Here is a 20092-nt window from a genome sequence, read left to right on the forward strand (position 1 = left end):
AACATAAGTTAAAATATTGTTAATGGTGAAACGAATCTAATAAATTACAACAATGAAAGTGGATCAAATATATTGTACAAGGTGGACCATGAAAAAGTAGTTCTGCCAGAAAATGTAATATTAACATCATTAGTTTGTGTACAGGTCATCAGCACAGAAAATAGGAACAAAGGACATAAAAACTCCCCTCTCGTGAGCCACATCATTGTGTCTCCATTCCATGCTGACTGTCAGTTGTCTGCTTAGACCGAAAAGGTGAGGTATGTTGTGTGGTACGTGCGTTAGTAATGTATTCGATATCACAGTGAATGAATATTGTAGAGTTGTACATAAGAATCTGTTCTTTTAAGGAAACACAGGAGGTATTCTGTAACATGTTTCTTAATCTTGTCCCAGCTAAACACAGTATTCAACAAATGGTAAGGAAAGAAATAGTTTCAAACAGAATCTGCTGCAAATGCTCCAAAGAACAGAGACCACCATCTGACTGCACTCCTGAACTTTGTGCAAGCTTTTCCGATGTGATGCTTCATAGTCCTCAGAAGACTACCAGAAAACTAGCGTGAGTAAAAATAGATCTGAGTGAGCAGAACAACTTGCAGACCTGTCCTGAAGAGTTTGATGTTGAAACTCTACTGCATCATAGTTATACAAAAATTGGAGTAACCTGACCAGGGGAAACAAGTGACTTTTTGTTGGTTGTTGAATATGGTCAGCTGGACTCATTTATGTTTTTAATGTCAGAAGGCATAGTTTTATGTATAAGAAAATCTGTACTTAATACACAAGGTACTCTTACACGACCAGAAGATAAATCAGTAGTGTGATGTTCTGTGCTTGCCACGTGTGTTATTGGTCCAATCTTTTTTTGACACCACAGATATCTAATCTAACTGACCATTTTGGATGACTTAGCTCAACAGCTAACAGAAGAAGAATACTGCTTTTTTCCAGCAGAATGGGGCAATCTGTCACTTGCTTACGTTCATGAACAGCTTACTGCTGAGTGAACAGTGAGCACAGGCTTATGGCCGCCATGGTTATCAGACTCACCAATATATGACTTTTATTTATGGTGAATGTTGAAAGGAAGAGTGTATCAAAATAATCCCCACATGATCCATGAACTGAAGAATATCAGGATGTGCCTTAGTAGTATTGCCCTGACGGAATTGACACAGGTATTTGTTAAACCGTACACACAAGTTTATTTAGCTGTTGGTGGAGATCATTTTCAGATTTACTATGAATATTAGCACAGGTTTGTTATTCACACGTTGAAGATTAGCACAGGTTTGATCTTGCATAGGTTACTGTAGATGTTGGAGGGGCCGGTATAGTCCATCAGAGCTACGAACAGGGGGGGTGGCAACCAGAAGCGTCATAAGATGTTGGAGGGGCTATTTTTTTATGGCCACTCTGTACTTCAATGATCATATCCTACTTTTTTGATTTATTAATTATTTTAACAATAGCCGAAACATTGAAATTTCTTATAATAAAATAAAACAATTTTCCTATTTTAAAATTTCAAATGATTTGTAAATTATATTTATTGATACAAATACCATAACTTAAATTGCAAGTAAGGTAATTATTTATATGATCTATAATGTAATAATTATGGTGAGAGAGAACAATTACAAAGATATTAATAGTATATCTATTTATTTCCTCAAAGATAATAATTTTTAAAATGTGGTGGAATATATATATATATATATTAAAATCAATTATTTTGAATTTTGGATGAGAACTATTTTTTAATGTGTATTAATATTTTTAAATGTAAAAAAAAAATTAATTTTATACAATTTTTACTACTCTATAATAAGCATATTCCAAAAGTTCTACGTGTGCAATGATGTAAAAAGTTAAGCAACTGCCTACAATCTGTAAAGGAATCTTAAACCTTTTTCCCAGTAAGCACAATAACTTATAGGACTAAAGAAATAGACTTAAATACTAGATATGAGTAATCTTAAATCTAGTTATATTGTAATTTCATTTTAATACACCACATTATACAAAATATATGTTTGTGCCTATATATAAATAAATAACTGATAATATGAATACAGATAAATGCACAACTATATGAATAAATTACTCTGCCCCCCCCCCCTTGCACATCAAATTTTATAGCATACCTTTTTATAGACAGACTTGTCTATAACAAATGATGAAGATGTGCTCTACATTTGAATGCACTATAAAAATGTGAACTACCTGCACCATCAACAATTTAAAAAAAGGTGAAGGCTAAATAAACATTCTTAATCATACAGATTCAAATTTTATTTTTCCCCCTAATAAGAAATTATCATAATTATATTATAATACTAATGGCTTATGAAGTGACCATGCAATATGAAGATTGAAAGAAAGAGTGATAGCTTAGAAGGTATTGTTATTGTTTCATGCATTTCTTTGTATTTACTAAAACTTAAACTAATACACATCACAAATCTTAATATAAAAATGAACAACAAAAAAAAATTAATTCTGTTCTATCATACCAAGGTTAGACCACACAGCTTTCTAAAAATAAACTTTGAAACAAAACAAAAAAAATTATTCTTTGTGAATAGTTAATTAATTTATTCATTTAAGGTTTAAAAATAATTATAAATAATGGTTCCAACATTAATACAACAAATAATACAAATCATACACTCCAAACAATGAAAATTTATTTTAAAATATAACCTAAATTAAGCAAATACCTAAAATTAAGATTTTAATGTGGTTTAAATTAATTCCATAAAACAATATAATACAAAACTACAGAAAATTTAACACATAACTTTTTATACATTTATTTTAGCTAACTATAGAAGAAATTTGTAAAAAAAAATTATGTAACACCCAAAACAGTATCAACACAATGCAAACTGGAAACAAATACTACTTTAGACAAATACAAGCATGACATAAAAGTAAATAAACTTAAGAAGCATAACATTTATATTTTACAAGTTGAACTACTCATAGAAAGGTTTTTTTTAGAAAAGAGTGAAGCTATTGTGCAGCTATAAATAACAAAGTGATAAGGAAAAGTAGTGAAATAATTACAATATATAAATGCGAAAGAGAAGAATTTAAGCCCACCATTTAAATGTTTCAATGTAACAATCAAAATAAATAAGTACCTGTAACCATAATCCAAACATACTTTGCTTTCAATGAGCCAAAGTACTTTAATAAATTTTATTCCAGTCATGATCACTTTCTCAACTTGAATACGATACCTTACGATTAAAGTTACAGTATCTGAACAATAATACTTGTAATATGTTGACAATTTAGATCACAATTTACATTTTATTAGACCTTGAACTCCTGGTAAACAACTGTGGCCTTGCTAAGACACATAACCTTGAAAACAAAGATAGTTCAATATTTTAACAGGAACAGTAATTTAATAAATACCAATACAGTAATACTCAGTATTTAAATCAAATATAGACACAAAAGAATGAGAAAATATGCCAACCAACCACAAACTTGAAGTCAAAGTATCAATAACAAAACAAAACAACGAAAGCACCTTCACTCAATGTTTACTTCCTCTTGTGTACGATCCTTACACGAGATTGCACAACAAACGTGGATGACAAATTTGGGTGGCCTGTGGCGCTAATTTTGTTTTAGTAATGTTGGCAGTGATCATCAGAATACTAAATTCTGCCAACATATACTCGTACGTAAACAGATAAAAAATGAAAATTATTAGTCAAATGAATATATTATTAAAAATAAAATTACTTACCACAATAACAGTCTAGATACACTTCAGCCACAACTCTAGCAGAAAACACAAAACAGTATGGAAGGGATTTCCCGCGCTAATCTCGTTTCGCGATAGTAGACACGAGCTAAATTTAAAGTTTCACCAATATTTATTATACTTATAAATTTAATCAATTTAAGTAACGGTTTAACCAAAATTTTCGGATTAAATAACTTTTTATTTGTACTTGATATAGAACAAACAGACAGTGATGCAAATTTGACATAAAAGTGTTCACTACCATCAAATTCACTTGCACAAAAACATGATGTGTATTAAAAATACTCAAAGGTCACATGAATACGATCAATCGACTGAAGCACATTGACCAATCATGCAAAGGAATGCAACTTAAACCAATAATATTAATGTTAATATTGCCTAACTAAGGTCTTCTTGTTAATAAAATAATTAACATCTGCCATTGTATTTAGTGTAAAATTGTATTCGCTATAATGCCGATTAAATGAATAGTTTTCAAGGAGAAAAATAAAATAAGTGTTCTGACAAAAATTTTGCGCAATTTTTTTTTTACAAAAAAAAAATTATCATGTGATCGACGTTCAGCTCTATAAACTATAAAGATGAAATAAGAAGATGATAACTGTGTAACTCAATATTGTTAAAATACCTATGAAAATTAATGTCATTTAATCAAATCAATACTCGTTTTTTATCATGAAATGTATTATTCGCTGTTATTACTTATTACATCAGGACAAAACACATTAAAATTTCCATTTATTTCATAATTTCTGATTATTAAATAATGATAGATACTGTTTTCATCCTTAAGTTTCTTATAAGAGTACTATAGCTTTTCGTCGTATTTCGATTTTTAGAATATTCTGTTCGTGTTGTCATCACTGATCAATCAACAATGGAAGTTGGTACTACAGCTGGTATTGTTAAGAAGTAAATATTAATAAGCGAGTTCATCGAAAAAGCTACAGGCTGCGTCTGTTAAAAATGTATGCCAAACATTTTTTAAGTGTCAACAAAACCGCATTTATGCGAACCAACCACTTAATAAAAGGTAAATTGAACTTTCAAATGTGTATTTTTTCCATAACGCATGACATGCCTTTTGGCACAAGATTTTACCGGTTTCGCAACGTTCTGTAAATAGATTAATCGTAACATTTATAGATATTTTTTGCTAAGTACGTTTGTACCTTTAGACAATTTTTTTTTTTTTTTTATGAATCTTTAAAAACACTATAAAATTGTTTGGTTTGTTGATAAGCAACAACTTCGTGATGTATTATTAGAAACCTATGCAAGGGCATTTGTGATTACAAATTGTGTGGTTAAATTTGTTTTATTTTTCAAAATATCCCCAAAATTTTATTTTTGTACTTCAACTATTTACTTTGAAATAACTTCATATTTTTCTGTTTAAAACGTTTGAAGAAAAATTATTTGTTGTGAATATCTTTAAATTGGGTTAGGTCAGTGCTGTAAAGGTTATGTTATCAGTTTAGTGCATACCTTGTTTTAGATCATTACTATGTCTGAATTGAAGTACATCTTAAAAGTGCAGCATACATTGAAGTTGATTGTGATTTTCTGCTTAGAGATCAACATTTATTTATTGGGATGTGGTAGATGTGAATGTTGACCTTCATTACAGTTCCAAAAAGAGAGATGTTGTAATCACATTAATAAGACCAGACTCTATTATTTGTTTATAATTTACTCTATAAATGAAAACTAATATCCTATTTATTTCTAATATTTGTTATGCTCAGTTTATTTTTTATTTTTAAATAAAATTTATCTCTGTGATAAATTTTAATGTAAAAATAAATGTTTTTCTTAATGGTTGGTGATTGTGTAGTGTAGTGGATTCAGTAGCAATTTTTTTTCATACCCAAACTCTGTCTATAGTTGAATAACATGTATGAATGAAGTTGAAATTCAGAAGTGGTTTTTTTCTTAATTCACTTTAGATTGACAAAACCGTATGATTTATATAAAATATAATATTATGGGTCAATTGTAAAGTGGTTTACACACACATCTATATACATATATATATATATATGTGTGTGTGTGTGTGTGTACAAAATAATTTATTTTTCAGATAGGAGTGAATTTATAAAATACAAAAACAATTGTAAATTTTCTTTTTAAATAAATTGATGTGAAGGTTGTACAAATAGTAAAAACATTTTACATCTTGTTCAGGAATTCATGTAGAATTTTCTAAAAGATATATAACATAAATTAGCATTCTTAACTCAGGCCAAGTATAAATATACAGCTATGTAAAAGGGTAAAACATGAACGATGAATTATGATGAATAAATAAACAAAATATGATTATTTTGTGTGTCACTTTTAGATTCACTTCAATGTATATTGAGGTAATATTGGGTTTGTGAAACAGATTACAGTGTGACATTAAATATTGGTTTAATATTAAAACTTCAAAAACATAATTTAACCAAAAATTATTTTATTTAACAAAGTCTTATGCAGTATAACTTAGAAATTTCAGAAGTATTATGATGTATTTAAAAGAGAAACAATAAATGTAATACATTCATTGATTTTTTTCACTGAAATGCCATTTATGACCTTCTGTAATTGATATTCAGTTATGTTGTTTTTAAACTTTAAAAAAAAGTAACTTGAAAATATGAACTAGTTATGAGAATTATTCACTTTGCTTAACTATTAGAAAAAAAGTCAAATTTACAAATATTAGTAATTTGGAAAAGTAATTGCAGTTCTCTTAATTTATATTGTTTTAATAAAAATTGTTTTTTTGGTTACATTAATAAACTAATTCTAATTTTAAATCACTGTTTATTGTTTTCACAGTTGTAAGTTTTAATAGATTTTTAATATAAAACAAAAACTGAACTTAAAATAAACTAAGATAATAAAATTTATACATTTTGAACTTAACAACATCTGGATTCATTTATCAACCTGCTTGAAATTAACAGTTTATAGTTGTACCACAGGTTTTGCTGTTACTATAACAGTGCAGTAAACTATAAACTAACAAGATAAATTATAATTGTGATTATCTCAAGAACAGCAATCAGTTAAATTCTACTAATATGGTTTATTTGTATTTTACTGATAAAATTCCAGGTTCATTGCTTGTTGTTAGATCATGAATGATTTTTCCATTTGAATAGTAAAAAAAGAACCTATTTTCATTAAAGACAGTTAGAGCCACTTTTAAATTTCTAATTGTGTTTCTACATTTCTTAATATAAATTTCATATTCATTTATTTTGTAGTTTTATTTTTTTTAAATGCATTCAATTAATTTGTTTTAAAAGTTAAAAGGAAAATTTTTCTTCTTATATGTTGAAAGGTAAATACATTAGTGAATAAGATTAAACATCCCCCCTTGAAAATTTAATTAGAATTTGTTCTGTTACTGCTTGATAAATATAATGTAACCAGTACAAATTACATCACTGAATTTGTTTGCATTTTTTCCTTAATTTGCATCACATATTTTTTAATAAGGACATGAAAGATTGCATTGTAAGCAATATGTTGGCTAAAGTTTAACATTATATCTGTAAATTACAATATTTGTTATCAAATGCTAATTTTTTGTTAAGCATTAATCTTAGATCACATTTTCTTTAATATTCTATTATTTGGACCATTCTGGTCTCAGACTACTTTAAGACCACTGAGCTTGTAACTCGGGTACTTACGTATTAACGCCACCGCAGCTACAGCTTTATTTAAAAACAAAGATGTCAATCGGAAAACTACTAAAAACAAACTACGAAAAAGAAACAGAACTATTAACGAAACTGCAATAATAACCACGAATACAAGAAAAACCAACCGCAATTATCAAGAGCTGAACCTAACCTAATTAATTATTTATTACTTAAATAATCAAAACATTACTGTTGATTAGTCAAGGTTAGTGAGTGCAGGTTAAGTTTGGTTAGATTATATTTATTGGCGCATTAGCGCAACTTCTGCTGCGGTGGCGTTAATACGTAAGTACCATAACTTGTCTCTAAAAGTAGAAGATTTTGAAGAAAAAATTTGATATATTAGAATATTTTAATTTTTGTTAATTTAAGAGGACTAAGGGTTTAGAGTGGCAAGGAATAGTACCAAACCTCTTTGGTATTTAGCTGATGTCTGGTGATAGATTGTTATGAATATCACAATATTTCAGTTTTTAATTATGTGACTGGAGTCTAGGATCTGAAGTAGTTTGCAGAACAATGATTTTTGTTTTTTTTTTTAAGAATAATTTTCTTAATATTTTTATTAAACTAAGCTAGCAAAGGAGATGATGATGGGAAGGAATTAAAACATCTTCAAAATTTTTCATTTAATTATTGACATCTGAAAGCAGAGCATTATTTTGTGAAAATAATTTTTTTATTTTCTTTGATAGTAAAACATGTTATGAAAAAAATTAGTACAAACTTGACCATTCTTAATATTTTCTTTACCTTTATCCCAAGTGTAATAATTATACTACAAGGAAAACTTTTTAAAAAGATAAAAACATTTGTTATTAAAAATGTTTCATTTCTTGATTATTTAATGTCCTGTAATCAACAATATAAAAGAGGAAAATTAGGATATATAGATATGTATGTTAGTGTCTGTTTTGCTTAGTACCTCTTTTTTATTATAATTAATTGAGTGAAGCCAGATAATTCATGGCGCATCAACACAACATATAATTTAGTCATTTTTATACAAATTCATATATAATTAACTATATTAAAAATTATCTGATATTCCTTAAGGTATTTTTAAATTTTTTCCCAAGCAATAGTTTTATATAATGTGGCAATCAGTTGAACCACCATAACCATGAAATAATTGTGTATCAGAAATCAGTATTATGTCTTTCTTTTTTTTTTTTTGTCTTCAGTCATTTGACTGGTTTGATGCAACTCTCCAAGATTCCCTATCTAGTGCTAGTAGTTTCATTTCAGTATACCCTCTACATCCTACATCCCTAACAATTTGTTTTACATATTCCAAACGTGGCCTGCCTACACAATTTTTTCCTTCTACCTGTCCTTCCAATATTAAAGCAACTATTCCAGGATGCCTTAGTATGTGGCCTATAAGTCTGTCTCTTCTTTTAACTATATTTTTCCAAATGCTTCTTTCTTCATCTATTTGCCGCAATACCTCTTCATTTGTCACTTTATCCACCCATCTGATTTTTAACATTCTCCTATAGCACCACATTTCAAGTTCCTTTTACTTTGTTCATCACTAGCATTCTTATATTCATCCATCAGCTGCAATATATCGTCTGAAACCCAAGCTTTTCTACCAGTTCTCTTTATTCCGCCTAAGTTTGCTTCTGCTGATTTAAGAATTTCCTTTTTAACATTCTCCCATTCTACTTCTACATTTTCTACCTTATCTTTTTTACTCAGACCTCTTGCGATGTCCTCCTCAAAAATCTTCTTTACCTCCTCTTCCTCAAGCTTCTCTAAATTCCACCTATTCATCTGACACCTTTTCTTCAGGTTATTACACCCCAATCTACATTTCATTATCACCAAATTATGGTCGCTATCAATGTCTGCTCCAGGGTAAGTTTTGCAGTCAACGAGTTGATTTCTAAATCTTTGCTTAACCATGATATAATCTATCTGATACCTTGCAGTATCGCCTGGCTTTTTCCAAGTGTATATTCTTCTATTATGATTTTTAAATTAGGTATTGGCAATTGCTAAATTATACTTCATGCAGTATTATGTCATGTTACTTTTTTTTAAAAGAATAATAATGTTGAGAGTATGCAGTATATAGAAGTTAAAGGTTTATAATTAAAATTAGGTGTCAGTATATGACTAAAAAGTGTCAGTATATGACTTTGGTGCAGAACCCCCCAGATATTCTATTCATGATAAAAAAATTGAACAAATAGAAAATAAGTCACAGAATAACCTGATAAAATTCAAAGAACATATAAATGTAAATGGCCCAGAGTTTAAATATGAATCTGTGTAAATACTCAGAAATTTTAGAACTAGCAGCTACTAAGTGATACGTTACAGTTTCTAAGATTTAAATTTAAGCTGGGCTGGAAGTTAATTTAAAGCAAATTTAAGAAAAGTGAATGGAAATTCATGTGTATGGTGTTATTGATATTAACAAATTTTTTATGAAAAGCAGTTGAATTTTTATGAGCAACTGAACTTTTTTACTATATCACCCTACCTATTTGAATGTTTTTTCTTTTCTTTTTCGAGAAAATTTTCCATTTAAAGTGTGTTTCCATTTTTTTAGATTTACTAATCTACAATATTTTGTTACTATTTTGAATGTATATAGTTTTACTAATAAATTATTTATTTAAGAACTCAAAATGAGAAATTATGTTAGGTATGTAAGAGTGAAAATAGTTCTCAATTTTATTATTGATGAAGGAAGTTGGCACTTTTTTTAATGAGATTACTTTAGGAACCTCACCCAATTTTTACTAGAGGATTTGGAACAAATGTGCTCAATCCTTTTTAACATTTCTTTTACTTACATTTTATAAACAACACATTTTGAAAAAGAATTGTTGAATATTACATTTTTTGTAAATTAAATGCCAGGGAGATCTAGGATTGTATAGGCCTGAATTCTGTGACATATGACACAACAATTTTTCTGAGCCATAGAGATAGTACACAGTTTTCAAAATTTAGTAATTCAAGTATTACATTATTTCAGTTTTTTTTTAATTTAGGGGGATAAGCTAACCTAAACCTCTTAAGCAATACAGAGTAGAGTATTTTGCTTTTCTTTTGTACCCAATGTGTGTTAAAAATTACAGTTTGAATTAAAGTAACAGTTAGATTTTTTTTTATTGAATGTTTTTGAAAGCCTGAACTGTGGTACAACTAAATTTTTATTATCCTCTTAAAGCTTTGAAAAAAAACAAATACTGCAATATATGTAAACAGAAGAGGGCAAGGAGGTAAATGGTAAATTTTTTAACAGGCTTCTGAAAGCAGAGCACTTTTTGAAGGAGTACAATAATTTAAATATGCCAGTAATTCAGTTTTTAAACTGAAATTACTAGAGTGCCTACTGGGAAGAGAATCGGACATCATCTCCATGTTGAGTATTTACTAGCAGAATGTGTTTTGAAAGTGAATGGTTTAAAAATGTATTTCTTAATTTTTTTATTAATTGCAGTGGGGTCAATCCATTTGAAGTGTCCCTAAAAACCAAGCTGGTTTATTTACCTATCTCTTTTTTGTATGAGAAAATTGTCAATAAAATTGAACATGGAAAGCGGTGAAATTTCACTTTTGGTAAATTTTTCAAGAAGCAGGGATGGCATACACAGGTTGAATTAATTTTTTATATGTAGGTATATGTTAAAATCATGAAAAACTTGTTAAAAGTGATATCATTTTGACTCGCTAAATAAGTGCTCCAAGGGGGTTTCGTGTCTTCTTTGTACTTTAAATTTTTTATATTTAGCCCCTATGTTATAAGTTGACGTTTTCAATATTTCTAAAATAGGTTTTTTGTTTAAATTATTAATTATAGGTCATAATTTAATGATAACTTTATCAATACCAGTAACCTAATACAATTTTGATTCAAAAATGTTTGTAAAACTTACCCAAATTGAGATTTCAATGAGTAGGCTACATCTTTTTTCAAGAATTCATTTTTATTTTTATATTCGTTTATTTTTGTAAACACTATCAAAGAAAAGATAAATTGTAGCAAAATTTTAATTACTCTTCAATGAAATAGCCTGTTTTTGTAGCAATGTAAGTTTATTATTTAGTGTGGTTAACCAACAGCTGTGATATCTCTTCTGATAATTCTCTTGAAATTGTGAAAACAACCAGTCACTGCAGTTAGTTCAAGTGGTGTCAACTTTCTCAGAGCTTTTCAGATCGGTGCCCACACTTGTCTTGAGGCTTTTAAAATGATGTACGTGGTCCAGGTGGGTGGAAAAAATGAACCAGCACATTGTCATTTTTGAGGCTACTATCTACCACTTTTGAAAATTTTTGCATTTTTGAAAAGATACTTTTGAAATAGTTACCATAAAGTGACTTTCCAGAAACTAAATTTAAATTGGGAAAATGTGGTCTTTAGGAGCTTGCTCTAATGTTATTTGTCTTAAGTTTTTCTTAACTGTCTTTTTTATGAATTCTCAAAGGGTCACAACAGAACTGTCCATGCTGATGACTGAATTTTGCCAAAAACATTTTTTCATGATATTTACAAACACCAGTGACATCTGAATTAACATATAAAAAAATAAGTTGTTGGTTTTTCATCACCAAATTCACAAATTTTAATGAGTTCTTTTGGCATTGTACCATACACTGTTTTATGACGCTCTTCAGTCACATAAATTTCTAATTTCAATGGTTCTTCCATTGTTTTACGTGAAATTACTTGAAAATAATGTAAAAATTTAACTGATTTTAAAACTTATTTATTTAATAAACACTTCCAAACATGGATCAAATTTGAGTCTGTAAAGTGATGACATTTTACTCTTTTAAGATGTGACCAGGTCATTGACTAATGTCAGACTGACCAGTCTGTAACTACAAAGCTAAATGATGCAACAAGCATAAATGAGTATGTTGCAACATGAATTTCCCCTGATGACTGGAAATGACTTGAAGTGCCTGTTATAACATGAACACTGCAGTTAAATGGTTCAAACAAGTCTATTTCAACTTTAGTAATAAGTATAAAAATATTAAATTATCAAGAAGACAAGAAAAACCCCTTTTGGAGCACTTATTTAGCGAGTCAAAATAGTATCGTGTTGTTTTAACACATTTTTCATGATCTTCGAGACGTTTATAACATTTTTATTAGTACAATACACAAGAAATTTTTTTATTTTCCATAAATATCTACACTGTAATAAAAACACTGTAAGTTGTGCAATTTGTGATTTTTATCACCAGCCCCAACAGAGTTATTTGAAGCCAAAATTTGAATTTTTTGAAAAAAATTAGTTTTCAAAAATTCATAAAAATTTAGGGGTAAGTATATCACCATTAATATTATTTATGGTAAAACTGATAATATGTACCTACATATAAAATAATAATTCAAACTGTGTATGCCATCCCTGCCTTTTGAAAAAATTACCAAAAGTGATATTTCACAATTTTCATGTTCAACTTTATTGGTAATTTTCTCATAGATAGATAAATAATTGATTGAAATAAGAGATATAGATAAATAAACCACTGGACCATTCTTTTACCTTGAGAAAATATGAATAAATTGCTTTTTGTTTCATCCTTCCAGGATCAATTTTTTAGTTATAATTTTTTCCGTAAACCCTTACAATTACAAAAATAGGTGTGCATATCAAAACAAAAATGGCCTAAATACTTAAATAAAAAATTTAAAAAAGATAGTTTTAAGATCCTGAGACTTACTTAGGAAACAAGTGGGTAAGTTTCAATTTTTTTTTAATTGATCAAGCAACCACCCTTGGGTCACTTTAAATGGATTGACTAATAAAGCAAGAGGACATAACTAATTTGATACCATTCCTAAAAAAAAAAAGATGAGAGTGATCTCCTTCCCTAACCAAGAAAATCAGGTCTCAGAGTTTGATGATCCTATAATCAATGGCTACAAAAAAAAAATCTGTATTATTATATAAGGACATAGTTTGATTGCTCATCTTAAAAACCGGTTGAGTAGATGATTGCATCAATCAAATTTTTATTGGTTGAAGGAGGTTTTCAGTACCCAGATGGTGTACTACCTTATTATGTACTAGCTTATTATGTCTTCAAAAGCACAAAACAATTATGAAAATATTTGTATTACGTGAAGCAGTACATTGAGGTTCTTAGATCTTTTTGTCATCATTGTTTATTTCTTATCTCCTAAAACTTTGGAGTACAAGATGGCTCGGGGTCCTAATTTTTCTTTGATAAAAGTTTTTTACTTACCCTATGAAAAAGAAATGGTGGAATATCTTAGTATTTTGATTGTTAATTTAAGGGAGTAGATGACTAGAGTTCCTGAAAATTCAGTGACCCTACTTATAATACTTTGAAGTTTTAGACTGGACATTCATTTTATTAAGCAGAAAACTTTAATAAAATGAAATGTTTGGATTATGTAATTTGTTTTAGGAAAGCTAGCAGAATAGGTGAGTAGAAGGTACAGAAAGGCAAGGGGGTCTCCTGAATTTCTTTATTACCATGAATTTTTTTTCTCTCCCAGGAACTTTAATATGTGAAAAAAATGAATATAACAATAAATTTAAGGGAACTTGCATTTTGGGTTGCCTGAGAATGCAAGGGAGCCTAAACTCTATGACAATACAGGCTTCTAAAAAATTACATTCTAAATTTCAAAGGAGCAGATCAATTATCATAATACTTTGATTATTTTTTTAATTCAGGTAGGGGCTAGATGAGATAGAAGAGCTGACTTTTTTGAATACTATTAATTTTTTTATGGTTTTCTGAAGATAGAATGCATTTTGAAAAAGAACAGTTCAAATATTGCAATATTTCAGTTTTTCCAAATATTAAACAGAAAAGGACGGACCACTGTATGGTTTAGTAGTTGTGGATTGAGGATTTGAGAATTAGATGTAAGTTCATCTTCTGACTTGCCCTATGCTAGTACTGATATTGAAGAAGTGATAAAAAGAAACTAAGGAAGAGTACTATCACTTAGATTTTAAGTCCTGCAGCCTTTAAATTTTTATTCATGAAATTTAAGGTTTTTTTTAGATTATACATGATGCTAGAGACCTGGACATGCACATGTAGATTATTCTTTTGAGAAAGTAATTAGGATCATTTTTAAAATAAATTTAGACATGCCTAAAATTACAGTAAACACATTTCCTAGTTGTTATGTTCTAAATTTCTTTTCATTTTGAAGATTAATTTACAGTGTGGTTCATCAATGGTCTCTACGATCTTATTATTATAACAGTCCAGTTCATAAATTGTATCGTTTTTAGAAACTTTACTAATGGTGCTCTTTATTTATCCCTACAATTTTGTTAAATGGTTTTCTTTTATCTCTTCTTGGAACAGTCTGGAATGAAGACATGTATATGAGAAAATATGCATTGTATATAGACCATATACGTAGTTTTTTAAAAATAGTACAACCCAGATTTTGTAATTTATATATATGAACTATTTTTCACAATGTAAGACCCAATTACAAAAATATTCAGATCACATATTTTTAATTTCACAATAGAAGTTAAGAATATTTAATACAACCCACATGTTAGCTCTTAAACTGTTTTGTGGAATTTACAGGCACTTGTTCTGTTTGTTCACTAATAATTAATCATATTTTCAGTTACGAAGTATATGAAAATTATTCTAAAAAAATGGCACTTAAATAAGTCTAGTTTGTAAGACCTGGAAATCTTAAAGTCTAGTTTGTATCAAGAGATGTCCAGAATATTGCCGAAGCTTTGGTTCTAGCATTAAAAGTTTGACAAATAGTGCAAATCATCACCACTTTGCTGGTTCATTTGCCTTTTCATGTTTGTTGTTAAAGTGCAGTTAACTTTAAGATTACCTCATAGTATACTTCATTCTCCAGTTAGTATATAGGGAAAAAATGCAATTGTGAAAAGTATGATGATTTTTACTAGTTCATATTTGGCTATTTTGATAGTTCAAATAATCATTCAGGTGAAAGTAAGTCCCGTTATCAAAATAAACCTGATCCAATGCCTCGCTGCCATTTTCATCTACAAAGATTGAAAAGAACAGCATTACTCCATAAATGCTTTCATAGTGAGATCCTTTCATGGTGATGCGTCAGTTCATTACATAATTAAAATGCTTAACATTTGATGAAACTGTCTGTCTGTTCCTGAAATGTGAGAGTTTTCAGATTTGCTTAGAAATGAAGGTTTTTGGGATGTTTGACCTTGGTTAATTGTTGACCTGGTTTGTTTTAGGTGGCTTGTTTGACCTACCTTACATATGCTACATATCTTGCCCAGTTAGCGTAACCACTCATTAGCCATTGGGATGCAAACAGGTCTTATATATGTTACATTTCTACTGAGTTCTGATACACGATTCATTCAGATTACAGTAGTGATTTGTACTCCTTGGTTTATCCTACATCATTAAGAATACATACAATGTACAGTTTGTACCTTCAACTTCCTACAACTGCCTTTCCTTCAAGCCCTGTTGTGAGCCTTCTGGTCAAATGTGGTAAACTATCACTTTGAAATAAACAGAACCAGTACACAGCCCTTATCAAGTCCCAACCAGAATATTCTGTTTAGGAATATGTATTTTCATCAGTATGAAAAACATACAGTCACCAGCCTCAATAAGATCTCAATCCTTGTTTAGTTTATATAGTATCACTGTACCTGCGGTCTCTTCTAACCAGTGTCATTCATCTTAGCAGTTGTGCACCATATATATTGATTTCACATTAAAAATGTACAAGTTAAGTTTAAGAGTCTTACTTTTTCAATGAAAATTTTCTAAATTTCTCTCGGAGATCAGATGCAGTTATGTATACTAATGGATTCCAATCATAATAATTTGGTTGGCTACGCTTTTGTTGTGGATTAGAGAATGCATATCTCCATATATTACCTATTACCTATTCTTCAGATCTTCACATATTACCACATTGCATTGCTGTGATGCTCTCCTACAAGAAAAAGTTGGAGGTTGTAATAAACTGTTTGTGTCTAGGCCACATTATAACATAATATGCATTGTGTCTAAATTGGCCAGGCTTATTGGATTATTTACATTTTTGTCTCAAAATTTATTTATCAAACATGATATTAGCTTATTGAAACTATATACGTTGGAAATTTCAATTGAAACTTCTTTCACACTAGAAAGATTTATTTGCAGACGCAAGCTCATATTCTGAAAATGGCACTTTTTACATCGTACCAGAATGAATAATGAAATAAATTAATTAATGAAATATTATTTCTACTGCTATGGTGCAGCTAATCTAGAGTACAGTATTGCTTACAGTATGAAATTTATCTTTTATGTGGTTGTATTCCTCATTCTATTATGTTTTTTGAAAAACTTATTGTTTTTACATCTTACTGCTTGCATGTGTTTTTGTTTTTTAATTAAACCTTTTAATTATTGTAACATATTTTCAGATGAAATTTTTTTAATTATAGATTTTTAATGTGTTTTTATTGATTACACTTTAATTTTAGTGGTGAGAACTTTAAACCTGCTTAGTTCTTTTACTTTGTTTACCCTAAATACAATTTTTGTAATTTTTTTTATGTGATAATTTTCTTGATATTTTTTTTTTTATTTATTGATAGTAATAATATACCTATTTATTGGTTTCTTTTGTTTGATTTCTGGTATCCAGGTGGTAATGAAATTTTGAAGTCCATTTTTCATAAATTTTTCATTCATTAGGTCTTTTGAATATTTGTTCTGAATATTTATTTATGGCTTATGACATAGACATTGAAGCCTTAAAAACTGTTCAAAAGATGTAATCTCAACTCTGCATTGAACAAAAATGTTGGCACATCACAAAATTTAAATTGTTTTTGGCACCCTTTCAAAAAACTGTTGGTCTGTCATGAAAAGTAAAAAGGAATCAGTTCATAAACGAACAAGAAATCAACCGTTTACTGTGTTTAGGCTCTTATTTTTCTTACATTAATTACTATTTTTGAGAGAATTATTTCTTTGAACAATAATTTTTCTGGAGAGAAATAATTTTAATCATTAATGAATGTAGCTGATATTATTTAAAATTATATACATAATTATAAGTTATTTATTTTGAACATGGATTCTTTTTGGTTTTAATTTTAGAGCCTATTTGAATATCAGTTAAAAATAACTAGAAAGAATTATTGTATAATTCTATATAAATAAATAACTGAAAATGTCTTTCTCTACATTTTTTGTTTTTTTAAATGCTTTTATTTCAGCAAATACTAATAAAATAGCTGAGCTGTTTTTGATAAAGTAGTTGGGATTTAAATTGATAAATTTTAAGATCTTAGTAAATTTATCTCCGTTTTGTATCTTGACCTTTACATAAACTTTTAAAAGGATATTTTTGAAAAAGTTTTATAGTGTGGTTTATTGAACTGCAAGTTAATGTGACTCAAGTATTTACTTACTCGTGCATGATGGACTAGCTACTACTGCCTTATCATATCAGTTTCTTATCAGGGGACATTATTATGTAATCGTATGATGGGTCAAGATTCAAATATAGTAGTTTTTATGACAAAAGTTATGAAAGATAAAATTAGTTCATTCTTTTTTTTCTTGCCCATGTTAAAATAGATCAATAAAATATAGGTTATTTTATGGCAGTAGGTGATAAAATGAAGTGTAAACATAAAACTGTCAGATTGTAATTTTTATATAGACTGTCCTATTTCATTCTGTACTGTTCATTTATGTTAGGAATATTATGTTTCTATATTTCCTTCATTCAAAAAAACTGGATTTATTTGCACAATTTTATTAAAAATAATTCAGTAATAATAAAATTACTTCTTAATTAATAAAAAATTATGTTAATAGGTTGAATGTGTTGTAGTATTTGATATTAAATTGAGATTATTCATAAATTAACAATTTTATTAAAAATAATTCAGTAATAATAAAATTACTTCTTAATTAATAAAAAATTATGTTAATAGGTTGAATGTGTTGTAGTATTTGATAGTTATTAAATTGAGATTAATCATAAAAATTGATAACAGTAAAAGTAACTTTTTATCTTTTGAAACAATTAAAGTATTTTAATAATTCTCATAATCTAATACATTCACTGTGTAGTGGACTGTTACATAATAATTTAAGTAGCTGGCAAGTCATTGTTATTTTATCTGTTAGCATGTGTTAAATAGATTATTTATATTATTTTAATTGAGTAGCAGGAAGTAATGTAACTGAAGGTTTCATCCATTTATTCTAATATTTTTCAGTCTTTATCATTAATCATTATTGTTTCTGTTTCCTAACATTTGCTAAAATGTTATTAATTTGTTTTAAATAATATATTTTATGATTTTTAAATTTAAACCCACAATTTTATTACTTTTTTTATTATTGAAGTTAAGGAATTTTTTTCTTTTAAATTTGTTACTGATATTTTGCTAATATTATTTTAAAAATTAAGTTGATTTAGGGTATAATTTCATGAAATAATTTTGTTGACAAAAATGATTCTATTTTAATGTTATTTTTTTATCAGTTAAAAAAATGTAATATTAATAATTCGATAATAACATATAATCCATAAAAGTAATTTTACTGTTTGTAATTTTTATATGTGTGCATGTATAACTATTTCTTAGTTCTGTGAATATCTACTCTTTTAAAATATTCATTACAGATAACCTTCATCTTTTTCATTTTCACCTTGACACATGAGATTCTTTTGTGTTAAAAATCCCATTTAAATTTTACATTGTATTTTATATATATATGTATATAAATATATACAGGTGATACCAAATTGCACTGCAATCTCAAGAGATGATCCTGTAGCCAAAAATAAAAAAAAATTTTGATATAAATTTAGGTCAGAAAATGGTTTGACCGAGTTTGAGCCTGCAAAACATTTAGCCTTGTTTTCTGCTCCCTTGTAAAATTAAACTGTACTAAAGTTCTTGGGATACAAATCGATGGATAAATTAGGGGCTTCCTTATGATTTAAGAAATTGAATAAAAGTGGTCCCAAACCTCTATTAAACATAGGTTTTAAGAAAATCTGGATAAAACACGAAAAAGTATTGTCGGAAAGTACACTTTTTTAGGTTTGTAATAAAATAACTTTGTTAATTTACTTATAAACAAATAAAAATTTCTGGTTAACTTTATACAAACTTTAATTTTGAGAAAATTGATAACTTTTATTAAAATTAAACACAAACTTGAAAACTTTAATTAGAAACAAAACATACAAACTGGATAGGAAAAGTGATACAATTTTAAACAGAACAATTTTTATCAGTGTTTGAAATAACATAATGTAAATGAAAAAAAAATAGAAAATTTATCAATAATTTAAAAAAATAATCACATATTTCTGGTTTTTTTTTTTAAATTATTAAATATCAAAATGGTTATACTTGATAGAGCTGCAAAGATTTTTTCAAAGCAGTTGCTCAAAGTGGCTGCTATTTTGTTTAATGCATAGTTCAGCTCAGCTGAACTGAATCCATGCTAGTTGGACACATCTAATAGAATCATTATTAATAGTGATAATAACATCATTATTAATGTGCTTAAAAGCTTCTATTATATGATGTCTCAATTCTACATATTTTATTCGATTTTT

The 20092-nt window shown here is 28.1% G+C and overlaps 2 protein-coding genes across 6 annotated transcripts in view; one reads left to right on the forward strand and one right to left on the reverse strand.

Annotated features, from left to right (window-relative positions):
* REPTOR (repressed by TOR) overlaps window positions 1–4062 on the reverse strand; it is a 67343-nt gene extending 63281 nt beyond the window's left edge. For 2 of the 4 annotated variants that reach the window (XR_012756507.1, XM_075366799.1), the window contains exon 1: window positions 3153–3583. The gene's annotated coding sequence lies outside the window, so the exon portion shown is untranslated. Of the gene's footprint in view, window positions 1–3152; window positions 3584–3772 lie in introns of those variants that run through there. The other 2 variants (XM_075366802.1, XM_075366800.1) reach the window with 2 other exon arrangements.
* Window positions 4063–4644: 582 nt separating this feature from the next.
* LOC142325267 (mitochondrial proton/calcium exchanger protein-like) overlaps window positions 4645–20092 on the forward strand; it is a 71779-nt gene continuing 56331 nt past the window's right edge. For both annotated transcript variants that reach the window (XM_075366797.1, XM_075366798.1), the window contains exon 1: window positions 4645–4829. In XM_075366797.1, the coding sequence (XP_075222912.1) occupies window positions 4763–4829 (67 nt within the window). In that variant the 5' untranslated portion in view covers window positions 4645–4762. The remainder of the gene's footprint in view (window positions 4830–20092) is intronic.

This window comes from Lycorma delicatula, chromosome 5 (assembly GCF_047948215.1).
Source record: "Lycorma delicatula isolate Av1 chromosome 5, ASM4794821v1, whole genome shotgun sequence".
Lineage (NCBI taxonomy): Eukaryota > Metazoa > Arthropoda > Insecta > Hemiptera > Fulgoridae > Lycorma > Lycorma delicatula.